The sequence below is a fragment of the Sorex fumeus genome, unplaced genomic scaffold (assembly GCF_029834395.1).
Source record: "Sorex fumeus unplaced genomic scaffold, SorFum_2.1 ptg000122l, whole genome shotgun sequence".
Classification (NCBI taxonomy): Eukaryota; Metazoa; Chordata; class Mammalia; order Eulipotyphla; family Soricidae; genus Sorex; species Sorex fumeus.
The window spans coordinates 12,291,708-12,312,261 of record NW_026606179.1 but is presented as its reverse complement, the minus strand read 5'-3'; the positions used below and the strand labels follow the sequence as shown (position 1 = coordinate 12,312,261).

The 20,554-nt window shown below is 43.8% G+C and overlaps 1 protein-coding gene across 1 annotated transcript; it reads left to right on the top strand.

Moving 5' to 3' along the window:
* Positions 1–5,577: 5,577 nt before the first annotated feature.
* Positions 5,578–20,198, top strand: LOC130044153 (sulfotransferase 2A1-like). Its single transcript, XM_056136750.1, has 6 exons — positions 5,578–6,593; positions 10,246–10,454; positions 13,991–14,117; positions 14,588–14,682; positions 15,709–15,889; positions 19,853–20,198. Exons 1-6 carry the CDS (start codon positions 6,458–6,460, stop codon positions 19,963–19,965), a joined length of 861 nt encoding a protein of 286 aa, XP_055992725.1. The 5' UTR covers positions 5,578–6,457; the 3' UTR covers positions 19,966–20,198.
* Positions 20,199–20,554: the final 356 nt, after the last annotated feature.

The window sequence follows — 20,554 nt, the reverse complement described above, 5'->3', positions numbered from 1 at the left end:
GAGGAGGGGAGAGGGGAGCATCGGTGTTCTTGGGTGGCATCTCAGGGATTCATCGGGGTGGAAGAGGAGAAGCACCAGCTTCTGTCCTATCCAGTGAGGCCAGGAGTGTGTTGTCATGGATTAAAGACAATTTAAAGAGAAGAAAATTTCCATCTAAATTGAGATGCTAAGAATGAATGTGATCAACTAGCACAAAACTGCTCCGGAAATCTTCAATGATTCAGTAATACCATTAAAAAACACCAAGTGGTACTACATGGAAAGTATCATGCTAAGTGAAATGAGTCAGAAAGAGAGGGACAGACATAGAAAGAGTGCATTAATCTGGGGAATATAAAGTAACAAATTGGGAGACTAACACTCAAGAATAACCAAGATAAGTACCTGGAGGTTCACTCCATGGATCGGAGGCCAGCCGCACATGCTGGGGGGAAAGGAAGCTCAGATAGAGAAGGGAGTACCAAATAAAGGGTGTTGGGAGGATCCTCCTAGGAACAGAGATGCATGCTGAAAGTGGACTATAGACCAAACATGATTGCCACTCAATGCCTCTTTTGCAAACCACAGCACCCAAAAGGAGAGAGTGAACAAAAGGAAATGCCTGCCACAGAGGTGGGGGTAAGATGGGGTGGGGTGGGAGTTGGGAGGGATTCTGGGAGCATTGCAGGTGGGGAACAGGCACTGGTGGAGGGATGGGTACTCAATCGTTCTATAACTGAAACCCAAGAACAAAAATCTGTAAGTCTACAACTGTACCTCATGGTGTTTCACTAATAAAAAAATTTTAAATAAAGAAAAAAAACTACTCAGGAAATTCTCAATGATTCAGTATTGCCATTGAAAAATTATAACAGTGAAAACCACTGAACTTTTATTGACCTTAGTTGGATACTTCCATTTGACTTTGCGTTGTAACAAACCATAGGAAGTAAAATTATTGTACCTACTAAGCGAGTAGGTTGAAATGGTGGGTGGGTTACCAGGGACATTGGTGGAGGGAAGGTCACACTGGACGTAGACATGTTGGTGTTGGAAAATTTAATGCCCGAAACAACTGTATTATGAACAACATAGTAACATTTATATATTTTTTAAAGTGCATGTAAAACTGTTTATTGAAAAGGCTGTTTGCAGGGAAAGATATAAATGTGAGCAGTAGTCAGGAAATGAAGGGTCTGTAAGAGTGAGTTAGTTAAATGATACGGGTGTTATTTCTTTGGTGGGAATCATGTCATTTCTAGGGATCTAGGAGACTCTCCCAGGTGTTCTGGAGACTGAGATGATTCATGCAGTTATTTCAAGCATGGCCTCAAGCATGTCTGGCAGTTGATCCTGCCCAATGTGATGACACCCCTGTCTAGTAGGTATTCATTGTTTTTTTATTTTAGTTTTTCAATTTAAGATTTATATAGACACTGCAGTTCACAAAGTTGTTCATATCACTATTGTTTCAGGCATTGTGTTCCAAATCTATCCTATCACCATTGTGACCTTCCCTCTACACAGTTCTTAGATTGCTTCCCCCGTCCCACGAAGGCTGTCCTTTAGCAGGCACCAAATAATTGATCTATCTTGTTTGTGCAACGCAATAATTAATGGAATTACCAAATAATATTGCGGAACAAAATTTGTGAAAATGGTTATGTCTTACAATGGGGTCAAAATATTTGTCTGAGGGTTTACCAAGTTGTTTGGTGATAGTTGAGCTTCTGTTACTGATTTTTTAAACTGAGCTTCTTTGACTTCTATGTTACATTCTGATCTAATTTGGTGTGCTCTAAAGAGCCCTCAGTACCGTGTAATTTGGTAGGGTCACTCGGCCCCCTGTGTGACTGCACACTCCAGAAGTCCAGGATCTGTAGAACTGGGACAATTGGATTCAGCAGCTTAGCTTGGCTTGCATCTCCCCTGAGACTGTAAAGCTGGGCGTTTTTTATAAGGAAGTGACTGTGGGATGTGGGTGTCACTTGTGAGTCTTCCAGCAGTACAGCAGGGTGGGGAAGGCTGCTTTTCCCTACTCCAAGAAGAACCCAGAGTTTTCAGGTCAGAAACCTATGTACTAGGAATTTTCATTAGCCTGGCATCTCTGCAGAGATGCGGTGTGAAGCAGTGAGGTTGGGGTTGTTTGCATGGCTCCAGCTCTGGGCAGTGGGTGCAGATGCTGGCGCTTTGGCAGGGAGAGGACTTGGCCTGTCCTCCATCCTAAGGGACCCCCATAGTATTGAGCCTAAAGATGCATATCCTAAGGGACCCCCATAGTATTCAACCCCTGAGATTTATCTTAGGTTCCATCTCTTCTGGGGTTGGTCCTGAAGCTGTGTTGCTAGACTGCCTTGTCTATCTAGATGCTATTTTTATGAGGGAAGGCAAACAAATGAGGACTGAGGCTGAGGTCAGGGAAAGGGTATCACTGTTTTACTGTCATCCCGATTTGCTCATCCTGATTTGCTCGAGTGGGCGCCAGTAACATCCCCAGTCTTCCCAGACCTGACATTTTAGCACCCTCTACTTCTCATTCTTCCCAACGGTGCCCCACTGGAGGCCTTTCAGGGTCAGGGGAATGAGACCCATTCTTGTTACTGTTTTTGACATATCGAATATGCCACAGGGAGCTTGCCAGGCTCTGCCGTGCAGGCAGGATACTCTCGGTACCTTGCTGGGCTCTCTGAGAAGGACGGAGAATGTATATAAGAGAATACAAGCAAGTGTGTTAAAACCAAACACATGTGTGCCGCTTTAGGTACATCAGTGGGCTAGGAGTCAATATCACAGTGTCTTACCTCTAAGATCTTAATCCTTCACCTTCCTCTGGTGACAGCTAATTTACCCCCAAGATTAGAGGAGAGAAGTACCAAAAACTGAGAAGTACAGAAGGAGTGCAGTTTTTTCTCCAAAGGTTTTTTTCCCTGTTACTTAGACTCTAGGTAGAATGTAGTTGCTTAGCACCTGCAAGAATAGCTGAGATCAGCCTGGCACCATCTGCCCATGACAGTCCTTCCTGTCAGCATCCCAAGACTCAGATAACTGATCAGGAAGGTACTTGACATATTCTATTTCTCTTCAGACATCAACAGGAGATTTCTGGGTCCATAAACTTTTGAAAAAAAATACTATCATTGACAGTGAGTTTGCATTTTAGGATACAGTCCTGCACACGGTTATGCCAAACATCATAAGGGCGTGTATCTCTACAAATTGAGCCAATATTGTTAGAATGATGCCTTGACTTCTCTGTCACATGCAAGGATGGAGTCAGTTCTGCAAGATTTCTTCAGGGAACCTTGATGAGTGGGTCTCAGTGGACTGAGACTTTTACCCAGAGTTTGAAAAACACTGACCAGTGGTTTTCTAAACTTTCTGTGGATATGTTTGACGGTGGGGGGCCTTGGAATACTTTCCATACCCCAGGAGATGTTCAGGCTTGTGATGAATTTATAGGCTTCAAATATTTTTAAGAAAAACTTAAATTTAGTTGTTGTGGTTTGCAAAACCACAACACCCAAAAGAAGAGAGATAACTGAGGGGAATGCCCAGCCACAGAGGCAGGGTGGGATGGGGGTTGATGTGGTTGGGAGGGATACTGGGATCCGTGGTAGTGGGAAATGGGCACTGATGGAGGGATGGGTATTTGATCATTGTATAATTGAAACCGAAGCACAAAATTTGTAAGTCTACAACAGTACCTCATGGTGTCTCACTAATAATAAATTAATTAATTAATTAAATTGCAGTATATTGACTTTAGCCCCAAATTTTCTCAAATGCTTGGATCATTAAAATGTATTTACTGATTATAAAAAAAGCTTAAATTTAAAAATCATGTATGAGTCTGAAGATTCCTTGGTCGAATGGTCTAGATTTGTTGTCCATTTTTATGTTTTGGTGGGGTGCTAGAGAAGGACTGCCTGCAATGCTCAGAGATCATTTCTGGCAGGGCTTAGGGTACCATATGGGATGTCGGGGATCAAACTAGGGTTGATCATATGCAAGCTCCTATCCGCTGTGGTGTAGATTTGTCCTTGCCTTGATATTGATTGGCATTGACCAATCCAGTGAACTTTGGAAAACCCTGTTCATGGTCTTCCACTTCCAAACTAAAGGGCATGGGGCAGTTCCAAATTCTTTATTTAATTCAATATCATTGTTCTTGAGGACATTATGTCAGGATGAAAAAGAACACATATTGAAATTCCACAGATCAGTCTTTCCTTACTCAGTCCTGAGTTTAGGTCTCTCAAAAAATGTGTGTCTACAGTTCAATGCTAGGATCTGATAATGAGGTGCTCCTTGGGCGCTTTGGTAGCGGAGGAGACCCAAGCCACACTGGTGGTTCTCTGAGACCAATAGAGCTGTACCTGGGATGCTCAGGAGGTCAGGTGAGGCAAGGATTTGAACTGAATTTCGCTCATTTTATTATACTATCTCCCATCCCCTGTTTTTATATTTTCTTTATTTACTATATTATAGTATATTTTAGTAAGTAGAACTTACGTCAAAGTATATAAATCATGTTGTTTAATAAATGCTTATTAGAATGAAGTGTGGAAAGTAGATCAATCCAGGTAATATGCACCAATCACATGCTGAAGAGCATTTTGTCCTCTCAGAAATCCTATTTATGTGCGCTCAGTCATCCAAACACTAACCAACTGCTGTTTTTGATGTTTTTCACAGAAGAGTCACAAAAAGTTTTTCAAGTATAGTAATAAAGTCATGATAATTTCTGGTACACAGCAGGTAGGACAGTTGCCTTGCATACTGTGACTCGGATTTAGTCTTTGGCATCCCATTAAGTTCCCAGTGCCCTGAGTTTAGAGCCAGGAGTAAGCCCTGAACACTGTTGGGTGTGGCCCCCGAACAGAAAGAAAAACAAAAGCAAACCATGATAATTTCTTATTTTCTTCTTGCCTGATTGCAACCTTTGCTGCCCTCATTGTAACTAAAGTAGATTTATTTTACTTAGAGGTTGATCTCGACCTTGGATTTATAACTAAGAGGCTGATTTCTCACTGATGTACTTGATACTATTCCTCCTCTGTACCTTCACCTCTAATTGCATGTGTTCATGGAAGCTGCCAGGTGCTGAGGACACAGAATCTTCCCGGTAGTAACAAGAGTAATAAAAGGGTGTGAGGGCAGGGAGGGTCAGGAGGGCAGGAACTTGAGTGCACTCAGGCCTTGCAGAGGTGAAGGTGGACTTGGTGGCTGAGAGGCTCCCCCCTGAGTCACAGCTGCTCTTCCAATCCCATCTCAGTCCCTTCTGGAAGAAGCTGACTCAATTCCAAGGGAGAATTCCAGGTGTGTGTACATTTCTTGTGTACAGAAGCGTTCAGGAACATGGCCAGGGAACTATGATCAGATCTGCCCCAACACTCCCCTGCCCTGAGCTTTGCTCTCTGGACCTTGTTGGCTCTCTGCAATTGGTCTCAGTGTTCCCTACCTCAATCTTGTTTCCCACCTTGCATCAGCAGGTGCCCAAATTACAGGTCCAAAGGCAGATGAAGCCTAAAACATAAAAAAGTATTTTTCACAGATTATCGCCTCCTCCGTCTGCTCCTCCTGTGTCTCCTCTCCCCCTACTCCTCCTCTTTCTCCTCTGCCTCATCCTCCTTCTCTTCTATCTTTGCAGTTTTCTACATTGCCACTTTTTAAACATTTTTTCCTTTTTTTAATGAATCACTGTGAGATAAAGTTACAGATTTACAAACTTTCCTGATTATGTTTCAGCCATATGATGATTGAGAACCTATCCCTCCACCAAGCACCATTCTCCACCATCAATTTTCCCTATATCCTTCCCACCTATTTTCCCACACCTCTGTGGCAGGCACATTCCCATTTACTCTATCTTCTTTTGGGTGTTATGGTTTGCATTATAGGTATTAAGTGACCACCAAGTTTGGTCTATTGTCCACTTTCATCATGTATCTCCCATCCTGTGCATGCCCTCCAAACATCATTTATTTAGTGGTCCTTTCTCAATCCCAGCTGCCTTTTTCCCCAGGATGTGAGGCTGGTTTCCAAGCTGTGGAGCGATCCTTCTGGTCCTTACCTCTACTATCCTTGGGTGTTAGTCTCCCATTATATTCTTTACTTTATATTCCACAAATGAGTGGAGTCATTCTATGTCTGTCCTTCTCTCTCTCACTCTGACTCATTTCACTTAGCATGATACTTTCTATGTTGATCCACTTAATTACTTTGCCTCTAAAACCATTCTTTAAAAAAATTTTAAGCACCCCATAGCCTACTCTCTCGGGATGTTATTGAATTGCAGTTTCCTTCTCAAGATTCATGCTCATATTTCCACATAATATCTCCAGACTGACCACAGTTGCATAATATCATGACCGTTGGACTTAGAGATTGTTTGAACTTAATCATAATGTGAATATTACAATCAATCAAGTAACCTCCAACTGTGGATACCACATTCCTCCAAAGACAGGCAACCAGAATGTCTGGTGAAAATAAAAGGATTAATGGTGTACTTTTTCCCACTGTGGTTTTCACACCTGCTTTCATGACAGAAGAGTGGCATAATTTTTTGTTTACGGATGAAGATGTCTTGCTGCTAACCTACCCTAAATCAGGTAAGGCAGCTGGAGCGCTGCAGAGACGGGTTGTGGCTCTGTCTGTGGGCATTAGGGAACGAAGAGAGACTTTCTACAGGCCAGACCATCAGTGTCCAGGGAACTGGACGTGGGCCTTTTACAGAGACATCCTAACAGGGTTAGGGTAGGGCTATCTAGGACCTATCTAAGACCATGTCAAGTGTTTTAACTAAAGACAAGATGCAGAAATCCAGAGAGAGCTCATCAAAGACCTAGAGGGAGGTTGATTGTTGATTAGCTGGGACTGTAGCGGCATCACTACACACTACCTATAGTCCTGTGATCAGGTTGTGTCCTGTAAGTAGAGTTTCACTTCTCAGTTGTGATGTTTGAATTAAAGACAATTTAAAAAGAAGAAAAGTACCATATAAATTGAGGTACTAAGAATGAATGTGATCAGCTAGCACCAACCTGCTCAGGAATTTTTCAATGATTCGGTAACTCCATTATGAAATTATAACAGTGAAAACCAATGGACTTTTATTGACCTTAGTTTGGGTAATTCCATTTGCCTTTGTGTTGTAACAAACCATAGGAAGTAAAATTGTCGTGCCTTCTAAGCGAGGAGGTTGAGATGGAGGGTGGGTTATCAGGGACATTGGTGGAGGGAAGGTCACACTGGAGGTAGGCATGGTGTTGGAACATTTAATGCCTGAAACAACTGTTATTATGAACAATATGGTAAATCATGATGTTTTCTATATAGATATATATATACTTTAAAAAATAATGCATGTAAAACTGTTTATTGAACAGGTTGTTTTCAGGAAAAGGTATTAATGTGAGCAATGGTCAGGAAATAAAAGGTTTGGAAGAGTGAGTTAGTTGAATGATGCGGGTGTTATTTCTTTGGTGGGAATCATAGCATTTCTAGGGATCTAGGAGACTCTCCCAGGTTTTCTGGGAACAGGGTGGTTTATGCAGTTATTTCACTCAGCCTTCAAGAATGTCTGACATTTGATCTAGCCCATTGTGCTGACACCCCTGTCCAGATGCTATTCATCATTTTATTTTATTTTTTTTCTATTTAAGATTTATATAGACACAGTGGTTCACATGGTTGTTCATAGTACTGTTGTTTCAGGCATTTGTGTTCCAAACCTATCCCATGACCATTGTGACCTTCCCTCTACCACAGTTCTTAGATTGCTCCCCCCTCCAACCCCACAAAGGCCACCCTTTAGCAGGCACAAAATAATTGATTTATATTTTTGCTGCAACCCAGTAGTAAAATGGAATTACCAAATAATGCTGCAGTAACAAAATTTGTGAAAATAGTTATGTCTTACAATGGGGTCAAAATGTTTGTCTGAGGGTTTACCAAGTTGTTTTCTCGATGGTTGAGCTTCTCTGTTATTGATTTTTTAAATTGAGCTTTGTTGACTTCTACGTTACTTTCCTATTTAAGTTGGTGTGTTCTAATGGGCTGTCAGTATTATAGAATTTGAAGGAGTTGCTCAGCCCCATATGTAACTGCACACTCCAGAAGTCCAGGATCTGTAGGACTGGACCGATTGGTTTCAGCAACTTGGCTTCGCTTGCATCTCTCCTGAGACTGTAAAGCTGGGTCTTGGTTATAAGAAAGTGACTGTGGGATGTGACTGCTGCCTGTGGGACTTCCAACAGTACAGCAGGATGGGTGAGGCTGCTTTCCTCCACTCAAGAAGAACTCAGAGTTTTCAGGCCAAAAACCTATGTACCTAGAATTTTCATTGGCCTGGTATCTCTTCAGAGATGAGTTAAAGCCGTGAAGTTGGGTTCTTTTTATGGCTCCAGCTCTGGGAGGTAGGTGCAGATGCCTGGGCTTCAATCAGGAAGGGACTTTTCCTGTTCCCCATCCTAAGGGAGCCCCATAATATTCAGGCTAAAGATGCGTGTACCCCTGAGATTTATCCTGGCTTGCATGTCTTCCGAGGTGTGTCCTGAAGCTGTGTTGCTAGGCTGCTATGTATATCCAGATGTTATTTATGAGGGAAGGCAAACAAATGAGGACTGAGTCTGATTTCAGGGACGGGATAAGTGCATATAAATGACCACTAGCACAGAGGCAGAGACAAAGTCAAGATCAAATGCCTTAGTAATATGTAGATAAAAGGTAGCACCAACATCTCAGGGCATATTCTTCATCCTTTTATGAAAAGTGAAATTCAAAAACAGTCCCAAGATTTTGTGTGCTCTCAACTGAGTATTGAGTCCAGATGACTGTAATGAGTCTAACGACAAGCCACACAATGATAAACTATCGTTCTGGTCCATTGAGGCAGGGCACCTGCTGTTCTGCAGCTCATGAAAACAGAAAAAGATAAATGGTGAATAGGGAGTAAAGGGAGGGAAAAGGGAGAGTTTATATGGATTCAGTAGAAGGTCCTGCTTGAATGTTTATAACCAGGTACGATGTTCCTTCTTGTAAGTCAAGACTTTCTCGCATAGAGAACTCCAAGCATGTCCCCAGTACTGTGACCCTTGCTTGTTTCTTTGCATACTGAGGTACCAGAGGGTTTCAAGAGCAATAAATGTTTCTGTTTAGGGATACACTGAACCATTCCAAATCCAACACCAAATTTCCAACACCCCTGAACCACAGCTCACCCACTGCCTCCTCGGTAAAATCAAAACTGTGCCTGCTAAGGGGTAGCCATCCAGGAGTCCCTCTATTTTATTTCCTTATTTTCTTGATTATCTATCGGCTATATCACCTGGTATCTATTTTTATTTATTTTTCTAATTATTTTAATTTTATTTTCATAAGGTTGTTCACAATACTTGACTACATTCAATATTTCAACAACAATCTCACCGCCACTGCACCTTCGAACCACCATTATTTTAAATTTTTGCACCACCATTCAAACCTGCCTGTGAGGGGCAGATTCTAAATAATTTATTTTCTATTGCTTATTATAATTATCATAAGGGGTAACTCGGCTGAGAAAGCGTCCATGTACTTCCAGAATTCTCATATATAAAATGGTTGGGGTCCAGAGACATCTCTGTAGGGAGCTAATTCATTTTGAGATTCATTTGGGAGTCTCTAGATCAAGGCCCTTGATGCGTTGTGATTGCACCCAGCGTCAGATCATGGCGGGCATGATGTCTAGAAACCCCAAGTGGGCAGGAAGACAGGAAGGGAGGGCCAATCCCCGTGCTACCATGTGACCTGGAGTCTTAGTCCCTGAACCCAAGCACCTGCATTTTTCCTCTGGAAGCTCATAGCCACCAGGGTTTCATTTGGAGCCAGCAGAGAGGGCACACCCACTCCATCTGAGGTGCCCTGGTGGAATTAACTCTGTACGGGGTCTGGAGAGAACTCTGGCGACCTGTAATCTTCCGGAATTCAATGCTGTGTCTCTGTCACCTGGTATTTAATTTCTCCATTACTCCCTCATGAGATGAGAACAATTGGACTGCATCTCTTCTACCAGATGACTAGGATTCCTCACTATCTGTACAGTTCTCGTCTTTTTCATTCACGTATCTGTTTGCGGGCATTTGGTTGCTTTCAGATCTTAATTTTTGTTGATAGAACTGGGGTGCACGTGTGAAAATGGTGACTTTTTGTTCCATATTTAATACAGTGCATTTTTAAAAGTCAAAGAAGATGTCTGATCATCATTTTCTGTCCTTTATTTAGGAACAAACTGGATGATAGAGATTCTTTCCCTGATTCGTTCCAAAGGCGATCCCAAGTGGATTCAATCTGTGCCAATCTGGGATCGTTCCCCCTGGATAGAGACAGACGAAGGGTTTAAGGTATTAAAGGATCAGAAAGGCCCACGATTTATATCTTCCCACCTTCCAATCCAATTTCTGCCCAAGTCATTCTCCAATGCCAAAGTGAAGGTGAGTGCACAATGGTCCTCATATATTTGATCAATGCTTTTTAAATGTCGCTATGCCCAGAGGTTAGCAGAGACTGTGGTGGAGATGCAAAGTTTCTTTCAAGGGCCTGAAGTGGGGTCTGTGATTCTGTATTGGATGACGTTACTGTGCATTTCTGAGTGCAGTCTCTCAATCGCTTCACAGGGTTTCTGATAGCTAAGTTAAAATACAAATAAAGAGTTCTTTTCTGTGCTATGTCACCCCACTCTGTTTAAGATGCTACTTCCATTAGGTCAGGTTGAAGCCCAAAGAGCCATCCATAGGAAACTGCTGGGAACATTCATAAATGAACTGCAAGCCAGGGTGAGTGGTTGATACCCCTCCCTGAATTTTCTGCCCCTTTATCTCTACTAATTGCCAATGTCTATTAAGTCCAACAGTCTAACACATCTCACATGGGAATGACAAGTGACCCACATAGATCAGACAAAAAAATAATAAACTGTGTATCTGTAGACAAAAGTCAGTTTGAAATGAAGAGTAGAGCCAAGTGAGGAAGAGTAAGTCCATGTAGATGGACAGGCGCACCTCTGCCTTCTCATCTCTGGACCTCTTCTCTGTGTCCTGGACTCACAATCCCCTCATTTCCTCCTGAAATGAAACAATGGAGAAGTGAAGGGTATTTTGGATTCTAGGATTTCTGATTTCTGTTTTCCTGGAAGCCCTTCTGTCTCCCAAACTCAGTTCAGGGGGAACTCTGAGTATCAATGTTGGCATTCAGTAACATGGAGATCCAGGACTGGGTATCTTTGAAACCTTGTTGGGATTCTTTTTTACTTTTTTTCATTAGAGGGTTTCAGTCATACAATGTTGCAACTACCATCTCTTCACCAGTGTACACTTTCCACTACCAATGTGCCCAGTTTCCGTCCCACCCACCCTAAGCCTGCCTCTATAGCAGACAATTCTCTCTCTCTCTCTCTCTCTCTCTCTCTCTCTCTCTCTCTCTCTCTCTCTCTCTCCTATAGCAGGCAATTCTCTCTCTCCTCTCTCTCTCTCAACCTCTCCCTTTCTCCTTTTGAGCATTTTGGTTTGCTATACAGGTACTGAGAGGAAATGTGTTTGTTCAAGAAGTTCAGTATTTATTTGGAGAAGGTACAACTGGAGTGGAGTTTGTAAATGAGTGTCAGTTTTGGGTTGAACATAACTGCCAGGGCTTCTGGAATTGCAGAAAAGTGGGAGGAATTAGCCCATAACAACTGCAAAAGAGCCTGGATATTTCAGTCATAAAGCCAGCATACCCAAAGTTCTAGCAGATTAATATCTTGGTGAGGTCTGTCCATTGATGTTGGAGTTTGGTCCAGGGGATGGTGGAGATTTTGGACTGTGGGAGCAAGTGGCTGCTAAAGGCGCTGGGAATGCACTGGGCTAACTCACTCCCACATCCCCCAGGTGCACTGGAGGATTCAGTCATGCACCTGTCTTAAAATTTTCCTGAAGCTTTTTAAAAAAATCTCTTTTGAGATTTATTTAGACAGTCTCTGGAGCAAGCTCAATAAAAGAGTTTGTGTGGCAGCACCAGAGGTGGTTGGTGGGCATGTCTACACCATACCTAAATTTTGGCAGCCTAATTTTTTAGAAAACTATTTTCATAGTTGAAGGAGTCTAGGCAGAGGCATAGCACCAAATTTTGGGGTGTCAGGAAACACAGGGGCACCACTGGGCTGCTGATACTCTGGCCCAGCAGGTCCAAGTTGCCCCAACTGCTGCGCTGCAGCCTCTGGGCCCCAGGGGTGATGGCAGTAGCAATGCTGGCCAGAAGTTCTGTGAGTTGGGCACTCTCGGAAAGCGGCCACAACCAGTCCAGCCGGACCTTCCCAGAGGGCATTTGCCCCTATCCTGAGTCCAGTCTCCAGGCAGTTGGAGCTCAGGAAGATTTTCCTCCGAGATATGATACCGTTGGCCACTGCTGTGAGAGCTGATCTTGTGGAGGATGAAGGATCAGTGGCGGCAGGGATGCCTTGGCAGAAGCGAGTAGCTGGGGCCATCGAGCCTGCCCCCCATTGCGGGAACCTGGGGCGCCCCTCTGCTCAACGACCCATGCGCTACGGTGGTGCCAGGTTGGACATGAAGATCATTGTTTATTCACACAGAAGTTGTGTGGCTGCAGTGGTCTGCTGACATAGTGCACATGACCGCCAATCCTCCAACAGCGCTGGCACCTGTAGCCACGCTGAAGCCTTCTTCAGGGATCACATTCCTAGGCAGTGATCCATGGCGGGTGCCAGTCTGGTTGCGAAAGGCACTCTTTGAGGGAGAATACTTAAAAGACACTTACATTCTTTCAGGAAGATATATTGTGACTGCACTGCCCGCTGTTCAGAGAGTTGAGTGCCGTTGGCACTAGCCATCTCTGGCCTCTCGTAGGTACGCTCCCACCATCTTCTCCCCACCATCCCGCTCTCCCCACACCTAGTTATTTTGTATTGATGGTGTTTTCTTGGATTATAGAAGAAGATAGATGAACATGTAAAATGGAAGACGACCAAACTAAAAAATAGCAAATGTTATTTTTTGACAAGTATGAAGTGTGACAGTATTAAGCTCTATGAAGCAAATCAAACAATAAAGACAAGTAACTTACAATAATTTTATTAATTTGTTGAAAAACTGAAAAAATCACGGGTTGGAAGCCGGCCTCACATGCTGGGGGAAAAGGCAGTTCAGATAGAGAAGGGACCACCAAGTAACGGATACTTGGAGGACCCGCTCCAATGGGAGGAGTGCACTGAAAGTAGAGTATAGACCGAAGATGATGGCCACCTAACACCTGCACTGCATACCACAACACCCTAAAGGAGAGAGAGAGAGAGAGAGAGAGAGTAAAAAGGGAATCTGCCTGATACAGAGGCGGGGTGGGGGAAGGTAGAGATGTGGGAGGGATACTAGGAACATTGGTGGTGAAGAATGGGCACTGGTGGAGGGATGGGTACTCAAGCACTGTATGACTGAAACTGAAGCACAAAATTTCATAAGTCTGTAACTGTATCCCATGATTATTCATTAAAAATTAAAAATATTTAAAAAATAAAATTAAAAATGAGCAAAGAGGGCAGGAGCAATAGTGCAGAAGGAAGAGTGTGAGGCTGGTACGAGTGCAATCCAACTTCAGTTCCCAATGCCCAATACGGTCCCCTAAGCCCAAGAGTAAGATTCCTGAAAGGAGAGCCAGGAGTATACCCTGAGTAACTGATGTGTGTTCCAAACAGCCCCCTCCCATGCACCTCAAATGATCAATGAATATAAGACTTTAGATAGATAAAATTAATATTAATAACATTGGTTACTAACTCAGTAGGAGTAGGTTTAGGTAATGGGAGGGATTGTTTGGTGTTGTGTGGAAGCTCGAGTTTGAGGGGAGACCACAAGGATGTCCTCTGTGGCACACTGGAAACACAGTCGTGTTTTAAACTGATGCTCCTCAATATGAATGAATTTTCATAGGAAGGATAGAACATCATTCCAATGGTTGATTTTGTCCCCTTTTTCTATTGAAGGTGATTTATGTCATTAGAAATCCCAGAGATGTTATTGTGTCTGGACATTTGTTCTGGAAAGGCTTAAAATATGTTCAAGCAGCAGAATCAATGGAACAATATTTTGATTGGTTCCTCGAAGGAAATGGTGAGTGACTGTAAAATACAGTAGTTGGATAGAGGATGTCAGAGTCCTTTATGAGAACTCATGTTACACCCAGATGGTAACTCAATGTCTTCCCAACAAATGAGCACCCGGTTTGTCAGTATGAAGCCCAACTTTTCTAGGTCCCAATTTTTTGCTAGAGTGCAGCCTCACAAACCTCCAGCATCAGGACCTATTGGACACCATGGAGTATTGGTCCTCCATTCCTTGTTCCCCGGGGGTAGAGCCTGGAGGTCAGCTTTTCATCCAATACCTGGATGAAAGAACCCGACTTCCCCTGACATCTTGGGCTATATCTTTGCAAGTTCCAACATCCTCCCATTCAATCAGTGACTCCTAGGAAAGGCCCCAGTGTGAAGAGGCACAAGCGATGTTGCTTGAGTTTTGACAATCAAGGATCCTAAGCAGCATGATGTGAGACCCTCTTCTTTCTCTGCTTCCTCATTCTGCAGTCCCCTACGGATCGTGGTTCGACCATATTCATGGCTGGATGTCCATGAGAGGTCGGGATAACTTCCTGCTGCTGAGTTATGAAGAGCTGAAAAGGGTAACTCTGGTTCTTGTGGTCAAACCCCCAAACTATCTGCATCTTATTTCCTGTGCATCCTCATCTGTGTCTCAAACCAACATCTCTGCCGATATATGGTAGGTCCCCAGGGAGAGGACAGTTTGTGCCAGGGGTGCCCCCTTTTGGAAGAGCTCTCCCCAGACTCCTTACTCTTTACCGTGGTTCTTTGCTCCCTTTAACAACATTGAAAGAGTGACAGTCCGCGCAGAGACAGATGATGCATGAGAGTCACATAGGTACTGGGTCGTCCACTGGGGGTGCTGCTCATGGGGGTGGGAATGATGGGCTGTGGAAGCAACTTGAGCTGCCCAGATGTATCTGGAGTTATTCCCTATTACCCAAAATACCTCGCTAACATGAGACTTTCCTTCTGACACCCACTCCCTTTCATCCTCTGAAGAAGTTTCCAGTCACCAAAACAACTTTCCTGACATCGTTTCTCATGTCAGAAGTTATCTTGTGAAATACAATCACGACTCATGGAAAAAAACAAAGTAGAAAGTTTCTTGGTTCTGAAAGGACTAAGGTTCATGAGTCACAGCAAAGAGAAACATCCGTTTTCTCATCACCTCCCGCTGGTGCTTCGTGTAACCAGTGAAATGAGTAACGCTGTGTGCAGGATGACACTGTGCACGTGTATGCACCTCAGTTGGAGTGTTTCTGACACCCTTTAAGGAGTCACGAGAGCTGGAGTCCATCCCTTTCACCGTGTCATCTTCTCCCTGGACCTGTCTTGAGTGACTCTGACCACAGGTGTCTGAAGTCTTTTCAGCATCTTGTGTTCTGGACTCTGCAAGGGCTCAGCTACCTCTCAGAGAACAGGGCGGACCTTCCTTCTTAACACTTTCTGTGTTTCTTCTGACTTTTTCCAGTCTATCCAGCTTCTGGGCGCTTGAATTTCCAAATGCTCTTCTGCACCTAATCCCCATCTCCCTTTGGGGCACTTCCCTCTCATCTCCTCTCTAGTATCTTTCAAATCATTGTTCTTATCTGGTCTTCTTCAAGGACAAAAGAAACAGTGTGCAGAAGATCTGTCGATTTCTGGGCATGGAATTAGGACCAGAAGCCCTGGATTCAGTCCTCGAGAATTCTTCCTTCCAGGCTATGAAAGACAACAAGATGTCCAATTATTCTCTTGTGGATGGTGTTGCTATTGATCTAAAGACATCAACCATGATGAGAAAAGGTAAAGGAAAATGCTATGTGTATGGCAGGACAACAGGGTAGAGAGTACAAGAGTTTGAGTTCATGCATGGACATTGTCAATCACTCATTGCCCTTCTCGCTGACCTGGGTGAAAATCTCTCATAGTTATGACGTGGGCTACAGGCACTGGCAGATGCTAATTCCTGCTTTGGGATCATCTGAGTTCTGTGATGTCAGTAGATCTATCCCTCTTCTAAGAAATTGGCACGCAGATATTCAGCTTACAAAGGGGTCCTAGTGAATTCCTGACCAAAATTAAACAGACCAGTCTGAAAGACCTGGGGAAGAGAGTGAAATTGGCCATGGTCTTATCACTGTCCTGAACTAATAAATGTCTAGAGTTTTTAACCTTTGAGAGAACAGATCAGGTTTTTTACTCTGCAAAAAGACTGTGTTCCTACAAGTTTCTGTCAGATCTGTGTAATAAAATTTGATGAATTCCCTACCCTCGGGCTCAAGATGAAGAGTTTCTCAGGCACAGACTTGGAAGTAGAAGTAGAATTTTGCAGAGCGGGGAGAAAGGGCTGCAAAGTTCAAAAAGAGAACTTCCAGAATGACCACCAACTGGGAACTCTTTGGCAATATTGCGGCAACATGGGAAGATGCCATTGTTGACAACATTGACGAGGAATACGGTCGACTGGTTCAGCACCTCCATGAATGTGAAAGGAACGCCAAGAGAGAGAGAGCCACAAAAAATCGCCTATCTTCGAAAACTCTTGAGCTAATTCGCCAGCGTGGTTTGGCGCATGCCTCAGGCAACTGCAAGCTAACGTCCGAGCTCGCAAAGCAGTGCAGAGATGCGATCAAGGAAGACCTCAAAGAGAGAAGAGCAAAAGTACTGGTAGATGCAGCAGAATCCGGGAAAAGTATTTGTAACGCCCGCCTGTCCTTCGCCAAATACAAGACCAAGATGACTGCCCTCCGACGTCCTGATGGATCCATCACATCTTCCAGAATGGCAATGGAGAAGATTATCCATGACTTCTACTCAAATCTCTTCGATAGCCATGTCCACTTGCCGACATACCAAATTCCACAGGATGGATATGTCGTTCCCAACGTTCTCCCTTCCGAAATCCGACATGCCATTTCATCAGTAAAGAAATGAACAGCATCCGGCCCAGACAAGGTCAGACCTGAACACCTGAAGAACCTGCCGTCAGTACTCTTCAATACACTGGCTTGGCTCTTCACTCGCTACCTGTCTGAATGCAGGGTTCCGTCCTAATGGAAAACCAGCAGCACCGTACTACTGTTCAAGAAGTGAGACATCCATGACATTGGCAACTCTCGCCCGATCTGCCTATTGTCTGTCATCTACAAGTTGTTCACTCGAGTCATCCTAAATAGGATTGGCAGAACACTAGATGAAGGACAACCATGAGAGCAAGCCGGGTTCCGCAACGGATTCAGCACCATTGACCATATCCAGACGATAACCAAGCTCATTGAGGTTTCTCAGGAGTTCAAGATGCTGCTCTGTTTAACGTTCATTGATTTAAAGAAGGCCTTTGATTCTGTTGAGAAGGAAGTGGTCATTGAGGCCCTAGCCAATCAGGGCATTCAAGCCCAATACATCAGGATCCTCCGTGAGCTGTATTGCGGATTCACTACTAGGATCTCACCATTCTACAAAGAAGTGATCGTTGATGTCAAGAGAGGGGTGCGGCAGGGTGATACCATTTCACCGAAACTCTTCAGTGCCACCCTCGAGAACATCATGTGACGACTGGAATGGGAAGGAATGGGAGTGAAGATAGATCGTCGGCAACTACACCACCTCCCCTTTGCTGATGACATTGTTTTAATAACACCAAACATCAGTTAAGCGGCACAAATGCTGGCCGACTTTGACCGTGAGAGTGGAAAGGTTGGACTACAGCTGAATCTTACGAAGATAATGTTTATGAGAAACAGCCTCGTTCCTGATGCCCCATTCGCTCTCAACGGAACGACCATCTCCGAATGCAACAGCTATGTGTACCTAGGTCGAGAAGTCAACATGACAAATGACCTGGCACCCGAGCTGCGCAAGAGGAAGAGAGCGGCTTGGAAGACCTTCAAGAACGTCGAAGAAATAGCTAAGAGGAAGAAGAACCTCCGGCTCCGGGCACATCTCTTTGATTCCACTGTTCTTCCTACATTAACACATGCCTCAGAGACCTGGGCCCTATGCAAACAGGATGAGAATGCTATTCAGGTCTCCCAAAGAAGAATAGAAAGAGCTATGCTTGGAATATCACGTTTCACTCAAATGAGAGAAAGAATCTGGAGTTCTGACATCCTTTGACGATCACGAATCAGGGACGCTGTCTCATTTCCCAAGGTGTCAAAAATAAGATGGGCTGGTCACCTAATGAGATTTAAAGACGACCTCTGGACTAGAGCTGTTACCGACTGGATTCCACGGGATGTCAAAAGACTGCGCGGCCGCCCACCTACCAGATGGTCAGATTTTTTCGTCAAGATCATGAACGATCGGTTTGAGGCTCTTCATGTTCCCAGAGAGAACAGATGCCATTGGGCTACACTAGCACGCGACAGGGACAAATGGAGACGTTACTGGCGCCCGCAAGAGCAAATCGACGACTAATGGGAAGTTAAGTGATTAAGTGATTAAGACTTGGAAAATTCCAGCTTCAAGGATGTGAGGCTAGAAGAAGGAAGGAAATGATTTTCATACTCAGCCAGGCCAGGCTGTCACCCAGGGTTGTGGTGTCAGGTGACACGCAATGGTGGCCTAGAGGTTGTGCAGGAATTAGAGGCTTTCCTTGATGCTTAAAATCCAGGAGAATTTGATGTGTTACTCTTTTTTCGGGTGGGTGGAAATGAGGGATGGTGTGAGCCATGCCAGTGATGTTCAGTATTTACTCTTGGCACTTCACTCAGGAATTACTCCTAGTGGTTCAAGGGGGACCCTGTGGGATGCCAGACATAGAAACTGGTAGGGCCATGTGGAAGGCAAAGGACTAACCCCTGTGCTATGGCTCTGGCCCCTGCTCAGTGACCCTTAGTCAACTACTATTTTTCTGCAATGTCTGGCTTGATTCTGATTCTTTCCTTTGGAAAAGAGACCTGTGTTCTGCAGTTCATGATGTTGCATATGAAAACAGGTAACTTGAATCACAGACCACTTGAGGAAAGCTATTGCTTTAGAGGGTGGGAACATTTTGGCAGCTGGGTGAGAATACATTTTTCTGGTGTGAGAGGACGATAATTTTGTGGAGAGCAGGATGAGGTGCGTGCCGGGCTAATTTCTGTCTTTGAAGTGACTCCCATTCCCTGTTCAGGACTTCAGAACTAGATTTGGAGATATATTCTATAAGGAGTTATTACCACAATAAGATACTAAGACACAGCCCTAGATTGCTACAACTTATATCCTTTAAGCAGATAGTGGACAAAAGTGTGTTTGGGTAATTACCGGGAGGAGCACTTCCTCTCATGGAGAGCAATATCCCTCAGATCCCCAAGTATTCTGACATAGAAATCCTGGCCAGTGACCTCCAGGTCGAGATTAGTCTGAAGAAAATTAATTCAGTATTTTAAAAGAACAGAAGGAACTGAAGAGAAAACAAGAGAAAAGATAGAAGTCACTTGCACAGCATACAGCCGACCTAGGCTTGGTGCAGCAACACCTACCTGAGCTGACCAAGGAGTGATTCCTGAACAAAGCCCCAAGAGGAAACCTTGACACTGCTAGTTGTAGTCCAGAAATAAACAAATAAAAAAGAAATGAAAAATGGCTCTCTCACATTCCTTGCCAGTTACACTCAGTAAAGTGAAGAATCCTAGCACAGCATGACCTAGTTTTGCTAAGACTTGCTTAGACTTGCTCTTAGTTTTCCTTTTCTGCATTAGTACTTGGCAGAGGAGAAGATATCTTGGTGTCAGCAGAGCTGAAATCATCTAATCAGAGTCCCTTTTTTATGTTTATCAGGTGTATCTGGAGACTGGAAAAATCACCTCACAGTGGCACAAGCAGAAACCTTTGATGAAATATACCAGGAGAAGATGAAAGATCTTCCTTCAGAGCTGTTCCCATGGGAATGAAGTTCTAGATTGTTCTGGATCTCACATAGATGTTGATCATCGTTCAGTCTTTGCAAAAGTGCATGCCAGGGGGATGATTGTTTATGATAATTCATTTCTCCCTGGTATCCTGATGAACTATTCATTGCATCTTGGTGACGTTGCTTGCATTGATTTGTGTACTGCTCGGCATATAATGCAACCCACTTTGAAAAAAGAAATATGGATGGATGTTTCTTAAATGGATAAAATATTACAAGTAATGGTGATAATATTGTTTTAATCCAAATGCGGCTAAACCAAGGTGTGGAGATCAGAGAGTTGTGTTGGGGGCTCATGAGTAAGAGCTTTCCCAGTATTGCAGGTGTCCAGGCTGAGGAAGTGCTTGCTAGGTGTGTGGCTGCCACTTTCAAAATTGTAGCATCATCGATACCCTGAGAACCACCAGGGGTCACTCCTGATCACAGAGGAAGGAAGAGGCCCAGAGCATTTCCAGGTGAGGACCCTATAAGGAAGAGTAAAATTAAAAGGGTATTTTGACACAGTTGGCAGAGAACATCAGAATAAAGTTAAATTTAATCACACCCACTACACACATACACTTCTCACT

What these genes read in the sequence shown, in the direction of transcription:
- LOC130044153 (XM_056136750.1), top strand. Translation starts at nt 6,458, where the DNA reads ATGTCTGGTGAAAATAAAAGGATTAATGGTGTACTTTTTCCCACTGTG. An exon ending in TCTCCAATGCCAAAGTGAAG is followed by an intron (nt 10,455 to 13,990) that starts GTGAGTGCACAA and finishes TTTCTATTGAAG; the next exon opens with GTGATTTATGTCATTAGAAA. An exon ending in GTTATGAAGAGCTGAAAAGG is followed by an intron (nt 14,683 to 15,708) that starts GTAACTCTGGTT and finishes GTCTTCTTCAAG; the next exon opens with GACAAAAGAAACAGTGTGCA.